The sequence below is a fragment of the Simochromis diagramma genome, unplaced genomic scaffold, assembly GCF_900408965.1.
Source record: "Simochromis diagramma unplaced genomic scaffold, fSimDia1.1 OVJJ01000585.1, whole genome shotgun sequence".
Classification (NCBI taxonomy): Eukaryota; Metazoa; Chordata; class Actinopteri; order Cichliformes; family Cichlidae; genus Simochromis; species Simochromis diagramma.
In genome coordinates, this window is record NW_024387398.1 from 3494280 (window position 1) to 3520945 (window position 26666).

At 40.2% G+C, this 26666-nt stretch overlaps 2 protein-coding genes across 4 annotated transcripts; both read left to right on the forward strand.

Annotated features, from left to right (window-relative positions):
- The first annotated feature begins 3866 nt into the window (after positions 1 to 3866).
- Positions 3867 to 21395, forward strand: maea (macrophage erythroblast attacher, E3 ubiquitin ligase). Of its 2 annotated transcripts, none has more exons than XM_040010384.1 (9): positions 3867 to 3935; positions 7478 to 7660; positions 9450 to 9653; positions 14614 to 14736; positions 15326 to 15402; positions 15506 to 15614; positions 18942 to 19075; positions 19227 to 19422; positions 19559 to 21395. In XM_040010384.1, the coding sequence occupies exons 1-9, from the start codon at positions 3867 to 3869 to the stop codon at positions 19652 to 19654; spliced, it is 1191 nt and encodes a 396-aa protein (XP_039866318.1). In that variant the 3' UTR covers positions 19655 to 21395. The 2 variants fall into 2 exon arrangements, with proteins under 2 accessions (XP_039866318.1, XP_039866319.1); XM_040010385.1 differs by lacking the exon at positions 3867 to 3935 and adding an exon at positions 3942 to 4952 and having other exon boundaries at positions 19559 to 19654.
- A 1035-nt stretch (positions 21396 to 22430) lies between these two features.
- On the forward strand, positions 22431 to 26632 carry LOC120720640 (heterogeneous nuclear ribonucleoprotein A0-like). Of its 2 annotated transcripts, XM_040010388.1 has the most exons (4): positions 22431 to 23606; positions 24521 to 24671; positions 24966 to 25077; positions 26528 to 26632. In XM_040010388.1, exon 1 carries the CDS (start codon positions 22509 to 22511, stop codon positions 23415 to 23417), a length of 909 nt encoding a protein of 302 aa, XP_039866322.1. In that variant the 5' UTR covers positions 22431 to 22508; the 3' UTR covers positions 23418 to 23606; positions 24521 to 24671; positions 24966 to 25077; positions 26528 to 26632. The 2 variants fall into 2 exon arrangements, with proteins under 2 accessions (XP_039866322.1, XP_039866321.1); XM_040010387.1 differs by lacking the exon at positions 24521 to 24671.
- The last annotated feature ends 34 nt before the right edge of the window (positions 26633 to 26666 follow it).

Here is a 26666-nt window from a genome sequence, read left to right on the forward strand (position 1 = left end):
GCTGGGTGGAGGTGTGTGTGTGTGCGTACGGGAGGTGTGGCATGCAGTAGATAATGGGCCAATTGTAAGTGATTAGAGTTGGAGCCAACCAATCAGCACAGCCTGGTACTGGACTGTGGCCAATGGCAAGATGTTCAGCGCAGCTGGGGGAGGGCGCTCTCGCTCACACACAGGAAAAGAAATGTGGCCGAGCCTTTGCACAGTACCTCCTCAGTGCATGTGTGTAAATATGTTTTTACAATTTTGTTTCATTTTTTTTTTCAAATTGATTACATACAATTTACTTTTAGATGGACGTCCTTAAACAAAACCCAGAGTTGGTTTCCAAACAGACTAATGTGAACAAAATGAATAACTAACAGCTTTTTCTCCATCAGTGTCATTTGTTTACACTATGCCACAAACAATTTTTCATCTTTATCCTTTTTTATCTCTTTCTGCCTTTTCTGTAAATGTAGCAACGTGTTATTAATGTTTAAATATGAGTCACTCCTGTGCACCACATATAACTCGTTGTCATTGTCACCAGCCTTTACTGTAGTGTATAATTTTCCAGACTCCAGCTCATCATCTTGAGTTTGTTATTTTGTCCTGCAAACTTCAAAATATCCTTTACGCTGATTTAAAACAATGAAAGCAGCCGAATTCTGGCATTTGGAAAGATAAAAGTGTTGTTTTCAGACTGATATCTCATCCTGATTATTGTAGGAGTAGCAAATTTTCTGTTCTTCCACCAGCTTCAATAATTGTTTAAGCATTATGCAGTTATACAAGAACTCTGGACCAGGCTTTTTGTCCACAGCTTTGTGCTTCAGCTCTGAGCTTTTCTAGACTTTTACAAAGTCTGCATGTGTGAGACAACTCATGTAATTACGCAGTAAATTCACAGTAAACCACGGGGCATCAAGAGTCTGCCTTCTTGCACGCTCTACCCTGGCAGCTGCCTCACCTGCACACCTGAGGAATATTTACAGTCGTCCTTTTGAGGCCAACATGTAAGTAAGAGAACTGCTCCTGTCTGGTTGATGCATGTAAATTGCTTCTCCTCTACCAAAGAGACACAAGGGTAAAGTCTAGAAATGTTCAGGGACGCAGTGCATGTTGAAAGCAGCTTAAGTGTCTCCAGTGTCATCCATTCGTTCTGCTTTTAGCCCAAAACCTCGTTTTTTCTCTTATCCCTGTTGGTTTTCATTTAACTGCATTTCTATTGTATATATAAATAAATGTGATGAGTGACTAAAAAGGATCAAACTAAGCTCTGCTTGAAAGGGATGATTCAATAAAACAAGCCTAGAGAAACCAATAAACATAATAAGAGGTTATTAAATCACACATTATTATTTTTATTTGGATGGAAGATTTGGTGCCAGGTGTTCATGTGAAATATGGTTTTAATACTGCGCGGTGTTTACATCAAAGCTGTTAAATGCATCATCTGTTTGTCTTCCTCAACAGCTTTGTTATGACTTTGGCTCGTGTTCCCACGTGCCACTAATTTTTCCATTAATTTTTTTTGAGTTTCTTTATTTGAAGCATTTTTCTTTATCTGGACTTTTAAACCATTTAAAAACTAAGATCCATGTAAATATAGCCACTATTTATTTACTGATTTCATTACAGAAATATCTCATAGTAACGTTGGGTGCTTATGGTTGTTAAAGCTATTTTTCTCTATTATTGCTCATGACATTCAAGGCTGCGAAATGACAAAATATGCCTTTTTCTTTTTTACATTATTCTCACAAGTCTCAACACTTAGAGGACAATAATAATAATGATGATGGCTGGGCTCTTTTGGCTGCTTCCTTGTTTACCCAAGGGGCTCTGCAGCGGATAGAACTACATGTTTGATTTGGCACATTTTTTACCCCGGATGCCCTTCTGAATGCTCCCCTCCTATTTATCCAGGCTTGGGACTGGCACTGGGAGTACGCTAATACTCCTTAAATACAAATAAGCTGGGGGTTAGTTGACTGACACTGGGTCTGTGTCCTCCCAGCCCTAAAGAAGGGATATTTCATAACAATAATAAGAATGTTTCTTACCAACATGCAAAAACTGTTTACATGTTTCCAACACTAAAGGGTTATTCAGTCATTCATCCCTTTCCCTTGATGCTTTCTTTCTTCCTGCTGAATAACTTCAAACTTTTTAAAAACATCTGAAAACAGCGCTTCATACACACAAAAATGACCAGCAACTATGGATAAAAGAGTATTTCAACAATAATTCCAGTTCAAGGTGGATGTTGCAAGGTATCAAGTCCATTGTGCATTACAAAAAGAAAAATAACACACACTACACACATACTGAGAACTCTGTCAGCCTAGCAGGGGAGCACAACAATTGTAAGCCAATAGGCAACCCAGCAACCCAGGGACCTCTGTTCTATTTACTTATGAGGTGCAGCAGCATCAACACAAGGATAGCAGCTGGCCCTGCTAACTGGGAGAGGTAATTTTTTAACCATCATTGAACCTGTGACCAAAAAATCTACAGTAAGTTGTGTCAACAACTATTGGCCAATTCCTCTTACCATGATCATTTCTAAATACTTTGAAAGACTGCTATTCAATCACATAAAGCTATGCGTCACAGCGGAGGTAGATCACCAGGTATGAGACTTTAACACCAACTGCTCTCAGACTGTCAGCCTGGGCAGGCAAACACTCCCCATCCTCACTCTGACCACCGAGTTCTGCAAGGCTATGTGCCGAGACCCTTCCTGTATGCTCCGGACAGACATGACCATCAGTGCATCCGCAAGACGAATACCACTGTTACGTTTACAGATGATACGACAGCCATTGCACTCAATTTGACATCATAACAATATGATGTCATGTATGTGTTTTAATAACACACACACCAAAGACATGATTATAGAGTCCCGAACCAAAAAGAAAACCACAGACACACCGCTACGCATCCATAGAGAGAGAGTCTACTGCGCACCACACTGCCACCAACACTGCAGCTTTTACAGCACAGTAGAGAGCATCCTCGCAGCTTGGTGTGGTAGCTGTATCAAAGCTGACAAAAGGCCCTCCAGCATGTTGTGGAAAGATTGTGGGCACAGAGCTACCATATCTGGATCATCTTTACACCACTTGCTGTGTGAAGAAGGCCACAAAGACTCTCCAGACCTCCATTTGTTCAAGCTTCGCCCATCAAGCAGGTACTTCAGAGGTGTACAAACACGCAAATAGGCTGAAACGCATCCTTACACACAGAAAAACAAAATCACCTTTCACTAAACAGGACAAACTGGAATGGGTTAAAACAGTGCAGCGCTCATCCTGGATGTCACCACCTTTCTGTACTTCTTCCTGGAGGTGTATTAGTCTTTTTTTCCCATTTCATTTCTCAGAGTTGCAAATCTGAAAGTATTGGTGGAAGTTGCACCTGTTTAAATGTCTTATGTCCTTACTGTTTACATCCTTTTTTACTTAGACAGAAATACCCACCAAAATAATGTTCTATACCCAAGTTTGAGGCAACACACTGGACTTCTCTGAAAAGTGAGGAATTTATCAAACTACAAAAACGTTTATGTTTAGGAATGCAAGCAAATAACTGTAAGGTATAAATACTTTTCTATTATCCTATTTATTTTTTATTTATTTTCCTCCTACTGTTTGTGTATGTACGTCCGTGCGTGTTGTGCTGTGTGTAAATGTTGTGCACAAGGTTAGGGAGGGAGTATAACTGTCATTTCGTTATGTTTGCATAATAAGTGCTGAATCCTGAACGTCTTCAGAGTCAGTACTTACACCGTCCCACCAGATGGCGATAGTGAGCGCTGAGCCCATTCTGAGCTGATAGAAAAAAAACACAAACAACCACAAGAAAACCACAAAACCAAGATGGCGGTGCAGGAGACAGCATCTCAACTGTCCATGGCTCTCAAAGTCCAAGAATATCCCACCCTGAAGGTAAACACAAACGCATAATGGTGTATATTGATAGCCCAATGAGTCTGCTGTTGCAAAAATACGCGATGCGTACTGTGCCACTTGGAAAGAAATCGGAATTAGTCGTTCATTAGATAGCGAGTGAAGTCGTCAGGGAGGCTAACGCTAGCTGAATTAGCTTAGCCAGGCACCTAGGGTCCGTAAAGTGCTTGTTTTTATGAACGGATGTAAAAATATGAGTGGTCCCCTAAATGATATAAGCTGGGGGTTAGTTGGTTAGCTTCCTGCTGGGTTAATTCTTTTTATTATGGACTCTGAGTCCGTCAGAGGCCCAAAAGCTGATCGCTTGACTTTTTGTTGGGTTTGGCCTGATTATCCTTTTAACCATGGCTCGTGAGCTCACCTAAGTACCTACCACCTACCTAAGGGTGCATCACCTTAAAGATGGCTGGCTTGTGGGAAGCATGCTTTTTTGTGTAGTGTGTGTGTGCGAGTGTACAGCTTGTCTCCTGCGCTGACCTGGACATTTAAAAAAGACACTGGGATAGGAGGTTTAAGGGTTACAGTTTATATGTTTACATGGAAGCAGCATGGTTACTCGCCCCCAGTCAGAGAAGTGACATGCAAACGTGATTGGCCTGCTAACTCGGCCATTAGCTTAGCTACGGCACTTAAAACCAGTATTTGTCGTGTTTAACGAGCAGCCTGCCCAATTCATAACGTCAAAGCAAGCGAAATCCGGGCTGGTTCGGAGATAGGTGGGTTTAAAGCTTTCGGGGGAGGAGGAAGATCCCCTAACCCGGTGCTGTAAGGCGGAGAAGCAGCACCGTGAGTTAGCGCAGTGTCATCAGATTGCTGCTGCTGCCTCTCTGTTCTTCAAAATGGCCAGTGAGAGAAATCACAGCCTGCCGCCGCCGCACACACGCACGGTTTTCCTCCATTCCACATAACGCTGCTGCTGCGACACCGCTGCTAAAAGACAGGTCCGGGCTGCTTCCTGTGATCAGGAGAGCGTCGTCATATAAAGACAGCAGGGCTGTGAGTACCGGCGCATTTACTGCTTTTGTGTGGTAACTAATTGTGTAATGTTGCATGATGGATAGAGGCATTTCCTGCTGCAGCTGATGTTAAAATGCCTCTGTGCTGAGCATGCATGGCTTTGGTTTGGGGATGTCTCTGGCTGCTATGGTTGGATGCTGCAGTGAGATGATGGGCACCATTTTAAGACAGGAGTGATGGTTGTAATTGGCATCAAATGGGAGTCTACAGCTGCAGGACAGCAGTGTTGATTACATTTGGAGCTGTATTGAGCAGAATTTTATCATTGTAATAATGCCTGTCCCAGAAACTGAAGAAGGTTCTAATCTGATCTGTATTTCTGCATTACTAAGCATATATAAAGATCTCACAATTAAGACACAAAGGTATTAAAATGTTGAGAGCAAAATGCAGTCAAAATGATAATTAAATCACTTGAGCCTTGTATTGATTATTACTGTGATTGTTATTAATATGTAATGTTTGCTGTTCGAAATGGGCTTCCTGTTGTCTCTTTCAAGGATTCACTTAAAACAATTATGAATGATAACCACCATACTCATATACTGTATGGCTTTTACTGTGATAACAGTCTGCTTTGTGTTCATGGCTGAATTACATGTTCACTCCTGACTAAATCAAGGTCATATCATAAAGGGGTTACTAATCTTAGCAATGTTATAACATCTAGTAGCCAGTCAAATTCAGAAAGGGGATATTTCAGTTTTCCCAACATGCAGCTAAAAAATTTTTGCAGACATGGGCCTTATGGATTATTTAAGAATATGTGTTATTTATTTTATAAAAATGTATCTGAAAAGCTGTTAACAAAAGACTTTATGGCTAAATTATAAAGGAGAATGTGTGCTTCCATGTGTGGTCACCACCCTCAAAGCCTTCTTTTTGAGCCAGGAAAAACCCTGGGTTAGCACAGTCTGTGCCAGCAGGTATGCCATTGACATGACCATCTACAGAAAAAGTTATCTGAGTCTGTTTGAATTGCCATGAGGATGAGTCTGCCACAGAAAAAATATGTAATCATTTTCAAGCAGCTTTTTTTTAAAAATGAGCATCGAGTTTTGTAAAAGTTAATTAGAGCTTACCAATCTACCATTTAGCTACTATATTACTATGTTACCAAAGCCTGCTACATGTGTTTTTCCCCAGAACAAAATCAAAAACATTGACATGTTCAATAAGTGTTGTGAACTGAGGAGACTACACATTTGTGTTTGTCAGCTGGCCAATAACAGCAGGACAATTAATAGATTTATATTAAAAATGTAACACAGACATATTGAAATGACTTTGACGTAATGCAAACTGATTATCTCTAATGACCCTCTCTGAGCCAGGAAAAACCTTTTACCTACGTTATAAATATACCTCGGCTCTTCCTTACATCTTGCTAAAATCATCATCTTCTGTGTTGAAAAATTTGAGTTGTGAGTACCGGTAGTTATTTGTTGATCTGGGCAACCAGAATATTTGCTGGTCAATAAGTAAGTATAAACTTTGTCTGTGGCGAATCCTGACTCTAATGTCGTCATCACTGAAAGATATTAGGGAGTGGAGGCTGACATAAAGGTAATGTTTAATCTCTGTTATATTCTGATGGGAGCTGTTAGTGTAATATGAAAAATCCATCCAATAATTTTTTTGTATATACCAATATGTGGTAAAGTAAGCTGTCTGAGAAATGCGGCCCATTTGGGCTTTGCATTTGGTGCTGCATTTTCCAGTTTGTCCCCCCCGATTCCTTCCTCGCCATCTTAGTAATCTGTGACATAAACTTGGCTCTGAATTAAAAGAAACGCTCCTTTCAATCGGTCAAAGCACTTCTTTTGTTGATCCAGCATGTCAGCAGAGGGAATATCAAGAATCACATGAAACTAGTTAAGTACCTTTATTGTCGTGCAAAGAAAATAAGTACATCATTTAACAAAGCAGGTTTCTCTGAAAAGGACGTGGTTTCGAATGCTTTTTTAGCTTTTTCAAGCTGAGTTTTCAGAAGTTTACAGACTCTGACTGCGCTCCAGTGTGTGCCAACTGGTGAGGGGAAATGGTGTTGTTTCCCCCTTCTCTTTGTGGTCTGGATGAAGTTCTTGAATCTGTTGTGACAGCTTACTTGCTGTTCTAAAATTGAATGACCATAAATTGATATGGAAGTTTTATTTAAAGTGAACTGACGGAGAAAGTAACATTTTTACAGAAATCTGTTGCAGTTTTTCAGTTTAAGTATTAGGAAATGTTTAAGCAGGAGTTTAGCATCATGTTTTTGGTCTTCATTCCAGATGAAACGGCATCAATTAGAGAACAGAACATCTCAAATTAAGGATAATGATGGCCAATTGTTCTGTATCAAGGATAAGAAAAAGTAAAGCTTTAGTATTTAAACAGTTTTCTACCATATTGTCTTGAGGTAATTCACATATTGAGCTATAATTGTAGCTTATAAAATTACACTAAGATGCATTAATCCCCTTGAATGAATGTCTGAAATAGAACATTTATGATGTGTACAGGTGCCATACGAGACTCTGAACAAACGCTTTAGAGCGGCTCAGAAGAACATCGACAGAGAGACGAGTCACGTCACAATGGTAGTTGCGGAGCTGGAGAAAACGCTCAGCAGCTTCCCCGTGGTTGACTCGGTGGTGTCCCTGCTGGATGGAGTGGTGGAGAAACTCAGTGCCCTGAAGAGGAAGGTAAGAGATACAGGCATACACATTTTCCAAGTGTAACAGTCAAGTCCTTCCAGACTGGTAAGAGTGCCAAGTTTCCTTTTAGTTTTAGTGAGGGAGTTTGCAGCTCTTGAACATCATGTTTTTGAAGGCATAAAAGTCGATATTTTCCGCCACCTTTTATGATAACACTTGATTTTATGAACATGCATAGCTTTGCACATGTTCTTTTCATCTCTAACAGTAAATCTCTGATGGCGCTGACTCTCTGTGGTTGCTTGTTTTCTGTTCCACTGAAGCTGACCACACAATAGAGGTTCTATCAGTTTCAACTTTAGCCTTTTCTCTGGAAGCAGTCTGAAGCACTGCTTTTATACAAAAAGGCAATTACAGAGATAATCAGGCCCAACAGGAAGATGGCTTTCAAGTGCAACTGTGCAGCTGTATATAGTTCTATCATAATAGTCATCCCTGTGTATGTTGTCATTGCAACACTTACAGGCCTGTGTTTTAAAATGTTTCTGGCATTATTTAAAATCTCGCTTCTGGAAAGAGAGAAAACGGTTTCCAGAAGGCCTCAGAAATCTCAATTTTCCTTGGCAGCTGTTTGAACGCGATTGAGGGAAGAAATAACTTGATGCTTTTTGTAAAGAGATAAAGTGCACGCCTTAAAAGAGGTACTTCAATTGTGCAGCTAAATTTTGGTCGTGCTCTGTGGGCCTTTCTAAGTTACTCGAACCCGTCTGCACACCATCATTTTGCCTAACATGTAAAATAGTGTGAAGAGGTAAAGCAGAACCAACCACCTACATCTTGTTAACCTGGAGTAGAAAAGCTGTTATACATCTATGCATCACATGTATTATCTTCTTTACAAACAAAATCTTGCTTCACGTAGAGCCGACCATGGAAAACCACAGTAATCACTGTTTTAGCAAAAGCACCTCATTAGGTGGATTGCATTTGTTTGCCAAGGAATGCTCCAAGGCTGGCTCGTGTGTTGAGCTGTCAAATCGCACTTTTGCTTTTTTAAAAAAATAAAAAATTTACCTTTACGTCGACATTCTCAGCAGATACAAAAGGTTCATTTTGGGCGGCGGAAGGGGGGGTACTTTAATTGTGTATCAGATTATGTCATTAGACACTGCACTGATTGGGCATCTGAAATCTGAGAAGTTAAAAATAAATCATGCTTTGTTCCATTTCTACCAGGAAAACGATGCTTATCTAAATTGGTGTTATACAATTTTATGTTTCTTTTTCAATTTACTCTAAAAGTACAAGATGTGCTGAAAGGCGAGCCTAGGATTGTAATTATGTGCTGAAGGATCACCGAGTCCTTACTGCATGTAACAGTGGAAAGAAATTACTCCTTTGTGGTTGTGATCCATAATTTACATCCTGCCATGTCTGTGAAGCAGAAAGCAGCAGTTTTGTTCCAACGAAACTTGAGCAGCGTTCAAGGTTTCTGACTTCTTGGTTTCAGTGTTCAGAATCAGAATCAGAATCAGAAAGGGTTTTATTGCCAAATGTTGAGCAGGTTTACAACATTAGGAAATTGCTGCGGTGCTTCAGTGCAAACATACTGTCATAAATTGCGCTTAAATAGACATGAAAAAAATAAAAGTAAGAATAAGAATTAAAAGTGCTACGTAGAAAGATATATGCATGAGATGCTCGTTCAGGGTTTGTTCCTGTTCTAAAGTCAACCATGTTACATGTCATAAACATAATTCATTTTAATTATCCTTCTTAGAGAAACGATTAACAGGAAGCATTTTGTAGCTCTCGTGATTGTGTTTGTGTCCCGTAGGCTGCAGAGTCCATTCAAGCAGAAGACGAGAGTGCCAAGCTGTGTAAGCGTCGCATCGAGCACTTAAAGGAGCACAGCAGCGACCAGCCAGCTTCAGTTAACCTGTGGAAGAAGAAACGGATGGACCGCATGATGGTGGAGCATCTGCTGCGCTGTGGCTACTACAACACAGCTGTGAAACTGGCCAGACAGAGCGGTATAGAGGTAATTACAGGGCTCCTACAGTTCATGTACAGAAAGAGGCAAAGGTTTTGGGTTTTCTGTATTTCTTCATAAATATGACCTGAAATAATTTTTTTAAAAAAGAGAACCTAATTAAAGAAATTGTTCTATGATTTACATTTCTTTACTGAGGGTTTGATCCAGTATATGTATCTGCAAGGGGAAAAGGTATTAACCTTTACTGTCAGTATGTAGTGCAGGAGTAATTGCAACTTAACTTCTGATGTGCAGAACTTGTCGTTCTGCACATCAGTTTTTCAGGACTTTTAACCAGTTCCTTATATACAGAGTGTTTAACTCCAAGAAGGATTTCGCTGATACAGACCAGCTGGTTGGTCAGTGGCAGGCCCTGTTCAGATCTGTGGCAGATCCCTGCTGGATCTCCATCTGCTCCTTGGCTGTTAGGAGATTTAGTGAATACAGCCCTGACTCTTAAAGCAGAATTCATGGTACTGTCCTTGTGTTTCTGTGGCTTTTGGCTATTGAGAGTGAAGGATTATGGATGTTCTGTCTTTGCACATGTCCTTGCATATGGTCATTCAAAACAACAGCAGCATGTGGCACTACGGTGGTGATGATAGGCAGAGGTAGAGTTAAAGGGAGCAAGAGTGGAATTCAGCAGCAGCTTGAAGTACAGACTGTGGCTACACTGGACAGCTTTCATTGTTCTTAACACTCTGTTTCTTTACACCATAAAAAGCTCTTTGTTATGATTTAGACTTGCAGTTGAAGGTAAACCAAAAAGACCAACAACAGCGCGTACACGAACAAGACAACTTTCCCCACTGCCCTCCGTTCATAATAAACAGCTACAACATGTAGACACCCCTAAGTAGGAATGTGGTTTTACATTAATAATGGATAAACATTAGTTTGTTTATCCAACAGGAAAAGCAGTGATAATGGGAACTCATATTTAATTGTATCTGCAGCGATATTGATTTATTTGTTGATAGGAAATCTAAAATGGGGGTAGTTTTAATGAGAGAACAAGCCAAGTGGCCAAAAGGCAGCCTGCATTAGGCTACGTTCACACTGCAGGCGAAAGCGCATCAAATCCGACTTTTTTGACCCTGTGCGACCCATATCCGATCATGGTATCACAGTGTGAACGGCACAAATCCCATATTTTCAAATCCGATCTGGGTCACTTTCGTATGTGGTGCTGAATCCGATACATATCTGATGTTTTAGAAAGCGACTGCTGTTTGATGGTCAAGTCGCATTAAATCCATCTTTTACGTCACTGACACAAGACAGACGCCAATTATCAGCTCCGGAGAAGACATGGCGAACGCTTCCTGGCCATCCAGTGAAACTGTTGGGAAGACAACGTTGGAGAAACGTGAACATTTTATTTGTATCTGCAGATTCTGACAGAAATCTGCAACTATCCTTTGAAGCACCGCTCCTCTAAAACAGCAATAAGGATAATTATTAGGTTATTTATTAGGGGTGCAACGATACACAAAATTCACGGTTCGGTTCGATACTTTGGTGTCACGGTTCGATATTTTTTCGATACAAAAAAAAATGTTCATGCCTTTTTAATTTGTCATTTATTAAAATTATAAATATATATTTTAACTCAAAAGTACAGTTTTTAAATTTAACCCTAACCCTTGTGCGCGTTTTTTATTTTGACAGCGAATGCGCACCTGCGGACCACTTATGTGCAGCCCTGGTTATTTAGCTCGTCATATTGCAGCCACAGAAATTCTTTTGTCCATGAAACCATAAAGCTGCACTTTCTTTTTGCCTTATAGTCTCATTTGTCATAACTTCTCCGTTTTGTGGTAAGCTTTTCTTTGGCTGTCACTTCTTCACCCTGACCTGTCTTATTTGGCTCAGCAGAACTGAAATGCTTTTACACGCTCACTCACATAAGCTCAGCGATTCTCTGCGCGATCAACCTCTCACATGTTTAAGCTTGCTGCGGGAGATTTCACTTGTCATGTTTGCATAGTAAGCTAACGATTAATAAGACGATGTCAGAGGAATTGGTGCACAAATTATCATCACTCACAGATCAGTGCTGTCGCTCTACTATACACAGTTCGCACAATTGCAAAGTGAAAGCAAAAAACAAGCGCAAATTCAAACGCGACTTCAATATGTCACATATTGACAGTGGCTCACCGATGCCAATGACATAATTACCCAGCTACATTTCTGAAAGAATGCAAAAGCATTGACATATATTTTTCCTTCCTACAATAGCCCGACGGGCAGGGAAGAGATAGATTTTGGTAGCCCGACTGAAAAAATCGCTAGCTCCAGGACGTCAGGCTAGCGATATTGCGAGCCCTGTATCTGATTGAGGAATCACTCATCTTTGGAAAAGAGAGTTTATTACAGAGAAATGGCTCTTTCCAAAATAAAAGCTATACTATCCGCTTCTTCTGGGCTATATTCTCAGCAGCATATTAAACATATAAGGAGAATCATGTGCTAACAGCTGTCTAAATGACTCGGCTAAAGTTAGTAGCATGCTTGTTGTTTTTGTCTTTGCACTAGGATGATGTCGGCGTAAATGTGCAGTCATATTCGTTGTGTTCCCACTAGTGCTTTCAGGTTGATCTCGTTGAAATGACGTTAACGCCACAACACGGCAAATCTCCGTTAACGAGCTACCGCCGATCGCCCCGTGCATGGGGCTAGACGGCCAACACGTTAACGAGCTAACTGCGCTAACACACTAGTTCACACCAATGTAATTGAGCATTGCGTGGCACATCCAACATACTGTTTTACTTTAGTCCATGACTCGCTTACCTTCAGGGTCATACGTCACATGAAAACCAAAATAATTCCAAACGCCAGATCTGAATGAGAGTGGGGGAGGTCCATGTTGCAAGGAGAGCTTAACTTCTGTCTTGCTAGCTTGCCCTGTGCTCTTCCTTCTGACTATGCTGTCTGTGTTGAGCGCACAGTGGATCTGCACTTGACAGTGCAGCCTAGGCGGAGTAGTCGAACGCAGATTCACTGAGCGCTCAACACAGACAGCATCGTCAGAAGGAAAGTTGATAAAATAAATTACAAATGTTGTATTGTTCGATACATATGCGTACCGAACCGAAAGCACTGTATCGAACGGTTCAATATCGATACGAATATCGTTGCACCCCTAGTTATTTACATTATTATGTAAATAACAAAATAACTTAAAGCAAAAATTGGGAAACGTAAAGTGCGAAGTCTTTATATTAAGGCCATCAGTCAAACAATACTGTTTGCTCTGGGTCTAAACAGAGCGCGTTGTGTGTGACGTCTTCTTTTGCGCATGCGGGCGCTTTGAGTGTTCACACTAGAGCGCGTTTGCTGTCGCATTTTATTTGTAGTGTGAACGAGCAGACAAAAAAATCGGATTTGATCAAAAAATCTGAATTGAGCATTAAGAGCTGCAGTGTGAACGCAGCCTTAGAGTACTGTTTCTGTAATGTGGAATCACTACAAGATTAAATGCAGTGTTTTAAACAAACACTGTGAAGTTCATTTGTCTGTGGATAATACTACTGAAAAACATGGAAATAAATTGTGCTGTCAGTTAAAACTGTCTATTTACAAACATGCCCTGGCCAAACACACCAAAAGCATTACAGTGCTTCTCTTTTTCTGCAAGATTCAGTTGAATGCAGCCCACACAATCAGAGTTTCTGCTGGAAGAACGACTACTTGAATACTGAAGCACAGACATCACTTTGCTATGAATGGTGTGATTTCATGAGCCAATGCATGAAATCTACACAGCATTTTAAAAACCGTATCACCAAACTAGTTGTAATTAGTGATTACTATACAGGACAGGACGTCCCCCATCCATGCCTGTCTCTAAAACCTTTCCCCTCACTTATTTTACAGTTTTTTGTCCTCGAGATACTGTTTCAGAACATTTTTTTTTAAATATTTATAATATTTTTTTAATCATCTAAGATGTGTGTGATTTTTGTCTTGGACTTAAATGGCCTCCAGCTGGATACAGAAATTCTGAGTGGCTTCATCGTTTTGAACTGCTTGCTTCAGGTCCTTTCAGAGCATTTGTATTGGATTTGCTCAGCACATGTTGCAAAACATTACCTTTACTCTTTGTAATCCTTCTTTTGTAGAATGACATGTGCTGAGCATTGCTGTCTTGCTGCACGACCCAGTTTGCTTTTTCTTTTTTTTTACAGGCACATCCTGACATTTTAGAATTTTGTAGTATAATTCAAATGAATTGCCCCACTAAGGACCGGCAGACAAGGCCTACAAACCATGACTCGAACAGTACAGTGCGTTTCAGATGGGATGAGATTCAGATGCTGGAATGCTGTCTTTTTATTTCTTCAAATGTAGTGCTTATGATTTACACCAAACAGTTCCAGTGTCTTTTCTCTAACAAACAGCAGATGAGCAGCTGTGTTCTTTTGGAAGAGCAGTGGCATTCTCCATTCAGCCGTGACATGGATAACATTTTTGTTCAGTGTTCTGCTGATGGTGGGCTCAAAAACATGAGCGTGAGCCAGTGTGAGAGGCCTTTAGTTTCTGAGAAGCACGTTACCCGGGGTTACTTTGTCACCTCGGGTACTATTACACATTTTGCTCTCTGAGGAATATTTGTTAGTCAAGTATTCCCAGGGAGGGTAACAATGGTCTTGAATTTCTCTTTTTTTTGTACAATGTCTGTCAGCCTCTATAGAGAGTACTCAATAGCCAGCCTAATGAGCATCACGTCCTTGTTTCTGAGGTCCTCGGAGATTTCTTTTGTTTAAGCCATGATTGACTTCATGAAAAATGTGTAGCGAAGATCAGACTTTAATAGATCTCTTCTTCTTTAAATTAATATCCTCATAGCTGTTTGTCAGCTTGTTAGTTAAAAGAAAAGTCTTCTCGTTCACACATACCTTTCGCATACAGAAATAACCTGTGTTTTTCTGTTTTTCTGTCTCTGTTGTGTTTTTAGGATCTGGTGAACATTGAGATGTTCCTCACAGCTAAGGAGGTGGAGGAGTCTCTGGAGAGGCAGGAGACAGCCACTTGCCTGGCTTGGTGCCATGACAACAAGTCCCGCCTCCGCAAGATGAAGGTAGAATAATTAATGATGTTTCAAGGCATTGTTAATACTAGCTTTGATACCAGTGAACCCTGAAAAAAAACCCTGCTATCAGTTTTTTACATTGCATAGTTTTGGCTCTAATAAACAACAGTCAGCAGTGTAACCGGTTTTTGATGCAAAAATTAAGTCTTGATTGCTTTTCTTGTAGCTTTCGCTCTGCTGAGAATCTCAGCAAGTTCCCATTTTAATCCTAACATTATTTTATTAGACAGGGTCTGAGTCCTCAGTAGAATTCAGACGGGAGTCAATAATCTGACTTGTTGGCTGTTAATTATTTATATGGACTTTGTTTTAATTTCTCGTGAGAACATTAGTAAAATTTGGTTTAGTTTAGCTTCTTGCCAGTTGGGCAATATGTAAATCAGAAAAACTATAGTTCCAGTTGGTAACAGATGTGGGTTTTTTCCCTGCTCAGTCCATTTAGATGGTAAAATATTAACAGATCATTTTGCTGTTTGTTCTGTCTCGATTTCCGTGGACATTATTAATTAACCATGGGAGGGTTGCCTCATTTTTTTAAACTCGATGCCTCCTCTTCCATCTTTCCTTTCTCTGGCAGAGTTGTCTTGAGTTCAGTCTGAGAATCCAGGAGTTCATTGAGCTCATCAGACAAAACAAGCGCATGGATGCAGTGCGGTACTTAAAACACACACACAAATAATTTTTTCACCTGAAGCCTTTTACTCACGTATTTCCACATTTGCGTTACTGAGATTGTGAGTCTCTCTGTGTGTATTAGACATGCTAGAAAGCACTTCAGCCAAGCAGAAGGTGGACAGTTGGATGAGGTTCGGCAGGTGATGGGCATGCTGGCCTTTCCATCAGATACGCACATCTCTCCATACAAGGTAACATTAGTGGTCTTTATCAGTTTGAATGTCTACAAGGATATCATTTGATTTGATCAGAAGTCATTACACAGCAATAGTTTGTGCTTTGGCTCAATAAAGATTTCTCAGATTTTCAGTCAGGCTGATAATTCTGACCTGGTCATTTTTGTTTTGTTTCTGTGTTCAAATATAGATAATTTATGCTTTCTGAAGAAAACTGATATGTTTAGAAATGCTGAAAATCTCTTGCTCTGTGTTAAGAAGAAAGAAAAACATTTGGGAAAATTTTGAGAAAAACTTTAAGCTCCATGGGTCTGTCTTCGTGGAAATATTGGTACCACTTTGGGCAGAGCTGTGACCAAACCACCCTGACTTCTTGTGTGTTTGAAGTAAAGGGAAAGCGCTATAGACACAGACCAGCCACCAGAGGGCCTCCATTGTCTTTTACAAAAAGCTCAATTCCCTTTTTGTACAGGCTTTCAGTGGCACTGCTATTTTTAATTTTCCACTCCAACATCCTCTGAATTGTACTATGGCACACTGTCACCAAGGCTTTTTCTCAAAAAGCCTTTGGCTTTTTTTCTTTCGCTTTTAGGCAAGCCAGTGTAGTGTTTGTGCCAGCTGCTTGTGCCAGAGTTACAGAAACAGCCTCTCTTCCCTGCCAGTATGCTATTAACGGGAGAGCTTAGTAGCTTTCATTATTATCATAGTGTTTTTCCTCAGTGTCATGATTACTTATGATCATAATAAAAGTAATCATAAATATAATCATGCTCAATAAAAATACTGCCAGGGGTAATTAAAAAGGATTAAACTGTAATTAATTTAGACAACTCAGTTACATTACTGATAGGATTACAGTCTCAGCTGTTCTTGGAAAAACCGTTAATCACAATTCACTTGAAATCAACATCGCTGATTAAAGACCAAGTCAGAATCTAAGACTTTCAGTGGGGCTTCTTTTTTTAGGTGGTCCAGAAAAGAGAGCATTACTGTAATAGACTCTGGAGGAAGTAAAAATGTGTCATACTGTTGCTATTATTGTTATTGTTGTTGTTGCTATAAAAGTAGCTTAGAAACTGCTCCAAGAAGATAAATGTGATGAATATGTGTGGAATCTTATGCCCCCCCAGAATATGGTCAATGATGTTCCAGCCTTGTGAATCAATTTGTTGAGCCACAAAAAATGCAACACAAATTTCATTGTTTTAAACATTGAAATTTCAGCTCTTTGTATGTTATAACTTTGCTCTCCTGGAATGGAGAGGACAACAAACCTCTGCTCGAACATAAATTTCGTTTTATACGTGAAGTCTAAGGTGCACCCTGTGGTGTCCCAACATTACTAACCAGACAGGGTGCCCCCCAGCTGGAGGACGTGGGGGGGGGGGGGGCAGGGTTGTTTGATGACTGAGGATGTGTTAAGATTGGTGTGTGTGAGCTGTGTGAAGACAAGCATCAGAGGGTCCAGTATATTTCCATGCAGCTCAACAACATCAACTTGCCTGATGGTCTGATGCTAATTATGTTGCTCCGTAGAAAGATACTGAACCCTCTGCATTCAAATACCCAGTCCAAACATGTATTGGTGAGACAGAGGCTATCTGAAAGAAAAGCAGGGTTCAAATTCAATAATGATATTTACTTTGAAAATTGGGAAAATAACTTGGACTTCCAAGATTGATCACCTGTGATGTTGAATTCAAACCAGGGGAATTTGACTCAAGCTTTAAACAGGCAAAGGTGTGGAAAAGCCTTTTGTTTTTAAAAAAGTGTTCCTTTTTTGGTCTGTGTGTTTATTTCTTTTTAGCTGGCTTCCAGTTTTGTTTTAGGCTTTTGCTTTTAGTTATTAAGTGTTAATTCTCTTCTCTTCATGTTTAAAAAAAAAAACAAACAAACAACAAAGTTATGAAAAAAAGATCTATTTAAAAAAAAGCAAGTCGATGTCTATCAAAGCAGACGATCTAAAGCGGGTACTATTTTAAAAAATTAAAAATGAATGGTGTAACTACTAGCAGTTAGAGGTGGGAATCACCATACATCCCACGATACAATATTATCACAATTCTTAACGCACGATACGATATTATTGCAATTTTTTATAAAATATTTTGCGATATTCAGATTCTGTACATAAAGGTCAACTTTATCAATATTCATTTTATCTAATATCAAAGTCTCGCACTCAGTCTTTCTCTCATTTCAGTCAGTTTTATTGTTGACAAACTGAACTGTTTGTATTACAGTCTAGTCCAACTTAACTGAATGCAACCATCTGGTACTATTATAGCTATTCTGAACTATGCAATTTATGAAAACTATGCAGCCCCTTCAGCAACTGAAGAATTTGAAAGTAAATTAAAACAAAATATAATTTTACATTAAATAAAAAAGTTTTAAACTTAATTAAAATAAAACATGTCTTAAATTAAAATAAGTAAACTGTCATGTTTATTGCTGCCAAAAAAAAGTTAAACACATTTGGGCAGTGAAGGAATGTCAGGATTCTTGCTCAGAAAAAGGATCAACATGCTCTGAAGTCAGAGCACAAAAACCTTTTTTGTAACAAAATATCGATTTCTGCTGTCCCTGTATCGATACATTATTAGCAAACAAAATATCACGATACTACACAGTATCGATTTTTTCCCCCACCCCTACTAGCAGTGTTGTTTTGATCTTTACCAGTAGGCAAGTTAAATGTACTTCATTGTATAATGAGCTGTTCTGACTCGCAGGACTTGTGGTCTGAAAAATCGTTTCGAACCATTAGCAGCACATGAATTATAGTGTCACACTGAAGAGTTGAGCTTTAAGTTCGTTATTCAGTTCACAAGTTGTCACTCTACACATGATACATGAAGGTTGGACCATCTCATGATCCTTCTCCCTCATGTTTCTCTACCTGCTGGCTGGCTGGGCTGGCACAGCAGTAACCTGGCTAACCTACATGTTGGAAAATGTGGACTGGTTAGAGACTGAACTAGGAGAGTAAAGTAGATGCATATCATAAATAAACAGAACTGTGAAACTAAATACAAACAATGATGAGTCGTGATCTGTTTGTGTAAACAAAACTCAGCATTGTCTCCTGTTTAACCCACATTGACGCTCCTTCAAATGTAGCTTCAGTTGTGTTTTAAGCTGTGCAGACCAAAGACAAATGTATGCCTTTTATACACAAAAGTAGACCTTTTTGTTTAATTCAGACTTTTTTTATATTGTACAAATTATAAAAGCCCCCTGTGCCAAATTAAACTTGATTATTTATTTATTAATTTTTCAGAAATGCAGTTGTAAAAAAAATCTTCCTTTTATTTTCTCTTTTTCTTTCTGATCTATCAGGATCTGTTGGATCCAGCCCGCTGGAAGATGCTGATCCAGCAGTTCCGATATGACAATTACAGACTGCATCAGCTGGGAAACAACTCTGTCTTCACCATCACCCTGCAGGCTGGTCTGTCTGCCATCAAGACACCGTATCCTTCCAGTGTGTGGTTACTCTTAACCCTGTCATTTCAACTTCTTAAGCTATATGAAGATGGATAGTGCTTTTTGTTCTAAAGGGGGTCTATTCTGTGTGTTATTCCCTAAACTGCATTAATCCTTAACTCCCATTTCCAAACCCAGTCAGTGCTACAAGGAGGATGGCACCTCTAAAAACCCAGACTGCCCAGTGTGCAGTAAATCTCTTAACAAGTTGGCTCAGCCTCTACCCATGGCCCACTGCGCCAATTCCAGACTAGTCTGTAAAATCTCTGGAGAGGTCATGAATGAAAACAACCCTCCCATGATGCTGCCTAATGGATATGTTTACGGCTACAATGTGAGTAAACTGCATGATGCCAGCTGGGACTGTATAAAGGTGCTTCCATCCATGTTGAAGCAATTTAAAATGCAGACTTAAAGGATGATAAAGTTTCATAAAACACTCCTTGATATTTCATTATTATCTCTTCCAGTCTCTTCTGTCCATTCGCCAAGATGACAAAGTGGTGTGTCCCAGAACCAAAGAAGTCTTCAACTTCTCTCAGGCGGAGAAAGTGTACATCATGTGATTGCTCGGATGACGCTTCTGAGTATCAACCACATCAGATACGGCCCGTCGCCCATCACCTGTGACCCGGCCTGCTCAGAGCCACCTGTGGAGCTGTGATCCAGTGCCCTTCTTCCTCCCACAGACAAAACCCACATGTCCGTGGAGACTCCACCACCCCATCCCATCCCATCCAGTTCCTCTACATGATCAGCTCAAGTTAGCCCATCCAGACCCCGTGCCCCCCCACCCCCTCCATTTTATCTGACAAACTGGGCTCCTCTCCTTTAAGACTCTGTTTTAGATGTGGCTAGAAGTTGTTTAATCTGATCCATTCAAGCACATGGACTATCAGCATTGTCATTATCTTACAGGCCTTCACACTGAAGATTAGAGAGTAGAGAAAAAGACTGAAGAGTGGAAAAACTGCTAGATAGATGTTTGATTTTACTACGACAAATAAAATCCTGTTGAGGTTACTTTTGACTTTTTTCCTTTTACAAATGTTGTTTGTTACTGAAATAATGTGGCAGAAATGTGTTAAGTCGCTGCTTTAACCATTAACACAAGATTTGAGCCTTTTTTGTGAACAGACATGGCTTCCTAGTCACATCTCCTCCTGTGGTGCATGCTGTCTGCATCGTTTGTCTTATAGCCATGTTTATGTTGGTTGTTAGGGAATATTTTTAAATGCTTCCTTTAAACTACCTAACTGGATTAATTACATTTATCTCCCTCACGATTGAAACTGGAGGATGTTTTGGGCTACAAAAGGCTTCAGTTTTAATGTAAATATTAGGTAGGACTTGATCTTCATTTATAAATTCAGGAGTTTTAGAGAAATGTCATTTTAAAAAAAACAAAATATTTGCCATCTGCACAGATTGCTGTGTAAATTTGAGTGTTTTCTCGGGTGTTTAAAACCTGATGTAGCCTTCAATATCCTCAAGTCAAGCGGTTTTTGCCTATAATTTCTCATATCTGGAGAAGCTCGTAGTTTCACAGACAGTAATATAAATTAAGCGGTACTTGCTCCCGTAAAGAAATGTACTAAATTTTCAGACAAGAAAATCATCTCTGATGTTTTTAGCTTCCAAATGAAAAACACAAAAAACAGTCTTCCCATTTTTGGTGTGACAGGTTTGGTGTTTATTTCAGTTTGTTTGAAATTTTGCCTTTAAAAAAAGACATTCTGGGTGATTTTTAGTCAACTGGACGTTGCCTACAGTCTGAATTTCATAACTATTTTCCCAGTGAAGCCTCGATAATAAAGAGAAGGACAATGGCGATGCGTTACCAGTCTTGTACTCTATGTTGAAGCTGCTTGCAGCACCATTATTACAGGCTTTAAGACCATTTCATTTAATATACATTCACATGCCTTTACTGAAGGTAAAGACTTTGTCTTTCCTTACAAAGACAGGAGGAGAGGAGTCACATTCAACCTTTATGGCTTTCAAACGTACTATAGAAGGACTGGGATATAAAATATTATGGAGAAGGACCTAAAGGTCACACTGAAAATCAAGCCTGAACACCCAGAATACTCAAAAAATGCAGGTTAACATAATCAATTTTGTGGTCGGTCCTTTCTTCCATCTGTTGTTTTATCAGCAAACCACGAGTCACCTCGTTTGTGTCCATCTATAGTTTGGAGCTGTATCTGTGCAGACACAGACTGTCCTGTGTGTTTGTGTTGGTAGAGTAGAAATGGGGATTGTTTCATGAGCAATATGCCTCATAAAGGTTTCAGTAAACTTTGATTTTGGTGTTTCTTTGTTTGCCGTCTGCTTTGCTCTTGTCTGCTCTGAAATCTGCATTACCATAAGCTGTTGGTAGGTGTGGTTATTCTCTGCACAAGGTAATTAAATCAAGTGCGTGTCTTTCACCTGAAACTACATCACCATAGCCCGAGGACGTCGGGATTCGAGGGGAATTGGCCTTTTCTTTGCGTTTGATCACTTACATGGAGATCGTGGCAGGAAAGATAAGGGGAAAATAGGCAGGATAATTGGCTTATCTGTTACAACCGAAACCTGCAACTTCTGCAGAAAACACATCAGCCACTGACAAGGTTTTCTTCTCCAGATTAATCCAGTATTTTTCTCATTTGCTGTTTGACGTGTAAATTAGTGAAAAATAATGTCTGCTACAATTTCACACACTAGTTGAGAGCCTATTCAGTTTCTACAGCCTTTCTTACCTTGATAAATACGGAAGAGGATTAGGGCTGCTGGGGAAAAAAGTGAGCACGTCTTTTTTCTTCTCCTTCTTTTCCAGAATTCTGAGAAAAAAGTCAGAATTCTGACTTCAATCTCAGGATTCTGGAAAAGAAGGGGGGAAAAGACGTGCCCACTTTTTTTCCCCAGTGGCCCTAATCCTCTTCCGTAGATAAAACCAAATATAAAAATTGTAATTTCATTAGCAAATCTTCCAATGCCATATTTCGGAGAGATGGAAAAGAGAATAAGTCTGAATAAGTCTTTTTTTGTTCATCCGCTTTATTGGGTTATAGCCTCGCACTCTTTAAAATAATGAGGAGGAGATACGCAATACATAACAAGGTTCCCCACCTCCATGTTTTAAGGTCTAAGTTTTTGAGATCGATGTGGTTTGGTAATGCGTGAGAAAAGGGTAGCATGGCCAAAACTATTCACTGTAGTTAAGTGTTTTTAAATCATGGATTATTCATGTATCTTCAGTCTTTTTCTACAAAAGAAACAGCAGTGGACCGGAAAAGGCGGCGCTAATAGTCAGCCTAGCATGTCGTCACAGCGCGTATGATATAAATACAGCTGCGTTCTCCCCCACCTCCATCTTGAGTTCAGAGCGTTGTTGAGGGTGTTTGGGTGTAATCGATTCGCCATTTTTCAAAAATGACCGACCAGCTTTGTAAACTTTTCGTCGGTGGGCTCAACGTGGACACCGACGACGATGGCCTACGCAAGCATTTTGAGCAGTACGGCACGCTCACCGACTGCGTTGTCGTCGTGAACAAGCAGCTCCAGCGATCTCGCTGCTTCGGCTTTGTAACCTACTCCACGCCGGAGGAGGCCGACGCGGCAATGGCGGCTAGGCCGCACACCGTCGATGGCAACGCGGTCGAAGTGAAGCGAGCCGTGGCAAGGGAAGACGCAAACAAGCCCGAGGCCCTCGCTAAGGTGAAGAAAATCTTCGTTGGCGGTCTGAAAGACGACATCGAAGAGCAGCATCTGACCGAATACTTCTCCCAGTACGGGCAGGTCGAGAAGTCCGAAGTGATCTCAGAGAAGGAGACCGGAAAGAAAAGGGGCTTCGGCTTTGTGTACTTCACCGATCACGACTCGGCCGATAAGGCGGTTGTCGTGAAATTCCACACCGTCAAAGGACACAAAGTTGAGGTAAAGAAAGCCCTGACCAAACAGGAGATGCAGGCAGCCAACAGAACCTCTATGACACCGAGAGGCAGAGGCGGTAGAGGTATGAGAGGAAATCAAAATGGCTACGGCGGCAGGGATTATGGCGGAAACTACAACTACGGTAATGGCGGAGGCTACAACTGTGGCGGCTACGGAGGGTACGGCAGCGGGCCATATGGGGGTGGCTATGGAGATCAGGGAAGTGGCTATGGCGGTGGCAACGGCTACAATGAGTTTGGCAGCGGCTATGGTCAGCATCCTTCTGGCTATGGCCCCATGAAAGGGCCACCTTTCGGCGGCCAGAGGAGCGCAGCTCCCTACACCAGAGGCGGCGGCGGCGGCGGTGGCGGCTACGCAAGGGGGGGCTACGGCGGCGGCGGCTATTAAATGAGACTGCACGATGGAAAGCAACCCCTACTATTGTCCCACAAATTGCCCTCTCCCCTCAGCCCGGAATTGGACGCCAAGAGTCAAAGCCAGTAACGGGGCGTCTGCCGTGAAATCCAACCATGGCAGAGATACGGACACAAAGACCCCCTCCCCCAAATCATTACGAAGACCTCCAAACCCAAACAGGTAGGAAGGTCACTTCCCAGAACACCTGATTATAACGAGAAGCGGTTGTTGCCGTTCAACTAGGACACATTAAGACGAAGAATAACATCGCTTTTTATTATGTACTCACGCCTCCGGCGTCTAGTTGTCGTCTAGAGTTGAATTTATTTTTTATTTGCGTTCACTCGTTGTTTTTGGATTTTTTCGATGTAGGATTGTTTTTCTGACAAGTTCTGATTTATTTTTAATATTTGCATTTTAAAGCAGTTCGTTTTCGATTTTGTTTTTTTCTGCAGAAAACTTAGTGTGACTTTTCAATGTATGAGGATGAGAAAGCATGTTTATGGTTTTTCATAGCTATGTCATTATTGATAACGGACATGTATTATTTACTTATTGGGTCATTCAGCAAAGGCGGGACGGGATGCAGGACCACTGTTTCCTTCTCCCTTATTGTACCAAACCTCTCAGCCAGTCTCAGTCTAAATATTGTTCATGTTTCCTTTACCTGTAGCAATATCTAATGTATATTGTATACTTTCATGTCTGGAGAACAAAACCTACTGTTAAAAAAACAATTTGCTATGCTCATGTATGTTCATTTTAAATAAAACGTTATACCACTTAGCTTAGTTATTTTACTTATTTAACCAGGCTTCCTCAAGTTCATCCACAGGTATATATGTGGCATCACCTTGTTGCTCTTTAGTTACATGGCATCATTCCCACAGTTTATTCCCTTACACTCAGGTGGGTGAAATGGTTAATGGTTGTCTACCCACAGCCAATGCATGTAGGCTTTGTAGGGTGTGACGTTGTTTTAAAATTATGTGGTTTTTAGATATTGCTAATAACTCTTTATTTTTCTTCTGAATACATATATTTATGTGGACATGAGGGCTCTGATATTTATCTTTGATTATTCCTACATTTAGGTGTTCTTACTCTTATTCCAGTAGGCTATCCCAGCCAAAATAGCCGTAGCAGTTTGTTTGTAGGCTACATCAGGACCCTGTTGATTACCTGGGGTCGATTGTGATAGGAGTCTGAAATATCTCTTTAGGATATCCACATCCAGCAAACTAGGTATGTAAATCAACCTGTCTTCACTCTGTGTTGGTCATTGTATGGCATATCTTTGAGATGGTGCACACGTGTGCCATTATTTAATTTATCAGCGTCTTATATAGCTAATCTTAAAATAAATAAAAGGGAGGGGTGGGTGGGTTAATTTTTATTTTTTGATGGGGGTTGGAAGGGGGTCCAAGTATTGTTCCATAATTAAATGAAACGATGGAACAAGTAAATTGGAGTCTCCTCCAGAGAAGCTTTGCTCGGTGCAGAATCTCACCCTGTTGTTTTCTTTCTCATCTCCTCCAGGTTGCTTCTGTAACCTGGGCACGAGGACGGTAACCCCCGAAACGATGGGGGTGTGTGTCTCTCCACGCTGACAGTGGGGACCAAAGAGTGGTTGTGCCTTCTTCCCCCACAGGTGAAGTCAGTTTTCAGAGGATTCCCCCGGTGTGGTCAAAGGCAGTGTTAATGTGCTTTTTAATGTGAACTGTTACTGGGTTTCCAGGGAATTTTGATTATACAGTACCCCAGTGCTACTGACTAACCAGTGTACACCTTTGATGCATTTGTTTAAAAAAAAAAAAAGTACTGAATCCAAATCGGGGTTTTCTAGCCTTTTTGGTCTGGAACACCTTCTAAAATAAAGCGTTTTCTTAGTCCTCGTTAGTGTGTTCTTTTTGGTGTATTTGAGCTTTTACAGTTTTGACTTTCATCTAGGTAACTTATTAACTTGTGTTTAATACCAGAATAAATCCTCGTTTGAAAGGAGAACTTGGCATTGAGTAACAGTGCCCAAATAAAATTGAGGTCAAGTCTGAGAATTTTCTACTTGATTCAACATCTTGGTTGGAAACCACCAATGTTCATAGGGAGCATGGGCGTTTTTGCGCTGTTTCAAAAGTATTTAACACTTGAAGCTGATAATTGTAAAGCTTTTTAAGATGCATTTCAAGTCAGTCACATGCTTTGTGGGGGTTTGGCCAAAGGGAAACTGTTCAAATGGCTCTTGTAGTTCTGGTTTTACTTGTTTTGCAAGACCAGTAAAAATCTAGTTGATCTTTGTAAACAACACAGTTGACTCTACATTTGTCTACAGAATTGACTTCACATTTCATTTTATTAACTTGCAAATAAGTAATTAAAATAACACACTTGTCGGGTTTTAATGTGGTAATGGATGGTTGTAAAATTAAAACATGACGGGTCAGTAAATGGAAGGGGTGGGGAATAAAAACATGGGAGATGGTGGCAGACCCCACTGCAGCTCAATGCTTACCTAAATTATTAAAGTGTTCAACAGCTGCAAAGTGGGCTAGCTGTTAAAATGGCCTCCACATTTGACAATGAACGTTAGTCATATATAATTGAACAGAGGGGAGATGATGCTACTTTGTATCAGGTAAAAGCCATAATGCACTCAGAATTTGCATAAACAAACACTGTAGACCAAACTAGTCATCTACACAGAGCGGACTGTTATATTCAGCTATTTGGTTTTTCCAGCACTGCTTTAAGTCTTCAAGTCTGCTGACCACTGTCTAAAAGTGAATCTCTTGGTCTTTGTGGTTCTTGAAGCAGTTTTCTCAGATTAATTGAAAGATGTTCTAAAACGTTGTAAGCAGAGCGCTTCAATGATGAAATGCAAGACAATACTTGATGTCTTTGCTTTAATGAGCACTAGAAAATCAGTACAAGAGTTGACTAAAACTCCCACAGTAATCTTAAGTATTTGTTAGGGTTTAAATAATAAAAAATGAAAACCAATCTGAGGTTTTGTGCCGATTTAAAAAGGAACTGCTTGATGTGGTCATGAGTGTAAATTATGCTTTTGTTCTCTTACCTTTTTTTTTTATTTATTTTTTTTATAGGATGATGGTGCTTGGCGAATTCTGATCACCCTGTAGGAAAAGGAAACTTGTGTTGGCCTTTCTTTTTATGAATTCACAATAAATCAATATATTTTTGTATATCAAGATGTCTGTTATGTTGCTTTTTTACACTGAGGGC

Bases quoted from the DNA above. Each gene is read 5' to 3' on its own strand.
- maea (XM_040010384.1), top strand. From the start codon at position 3,867: ATGGCGGTGCAGGAGACAGCATCTCAACTGTCCATGGCTCTCAAAGTC. The intron at 14,737-15,325 runs GTAGAATAATTA...TTTCTCTGGCAG, and splicing joins CCCGCCTCCGCAAGATGAAG to AGTTGTCTTGAGTTCAGTCT. The intron at 19,423-19,558 runs GTGAGTAAACTG...TATCTCTTCCAG, and splicing joins GATATGTTTACGGCTACAAT to TCTCTTCTGTCCATTCGCCA.
- LOC120720640 (XM_040010388.1), top strand. From the start codon at position 22,509: ATGACCGACCAGCTTTGTAAACTTTTCGTCGGTGGGCTCAACGTGGAC.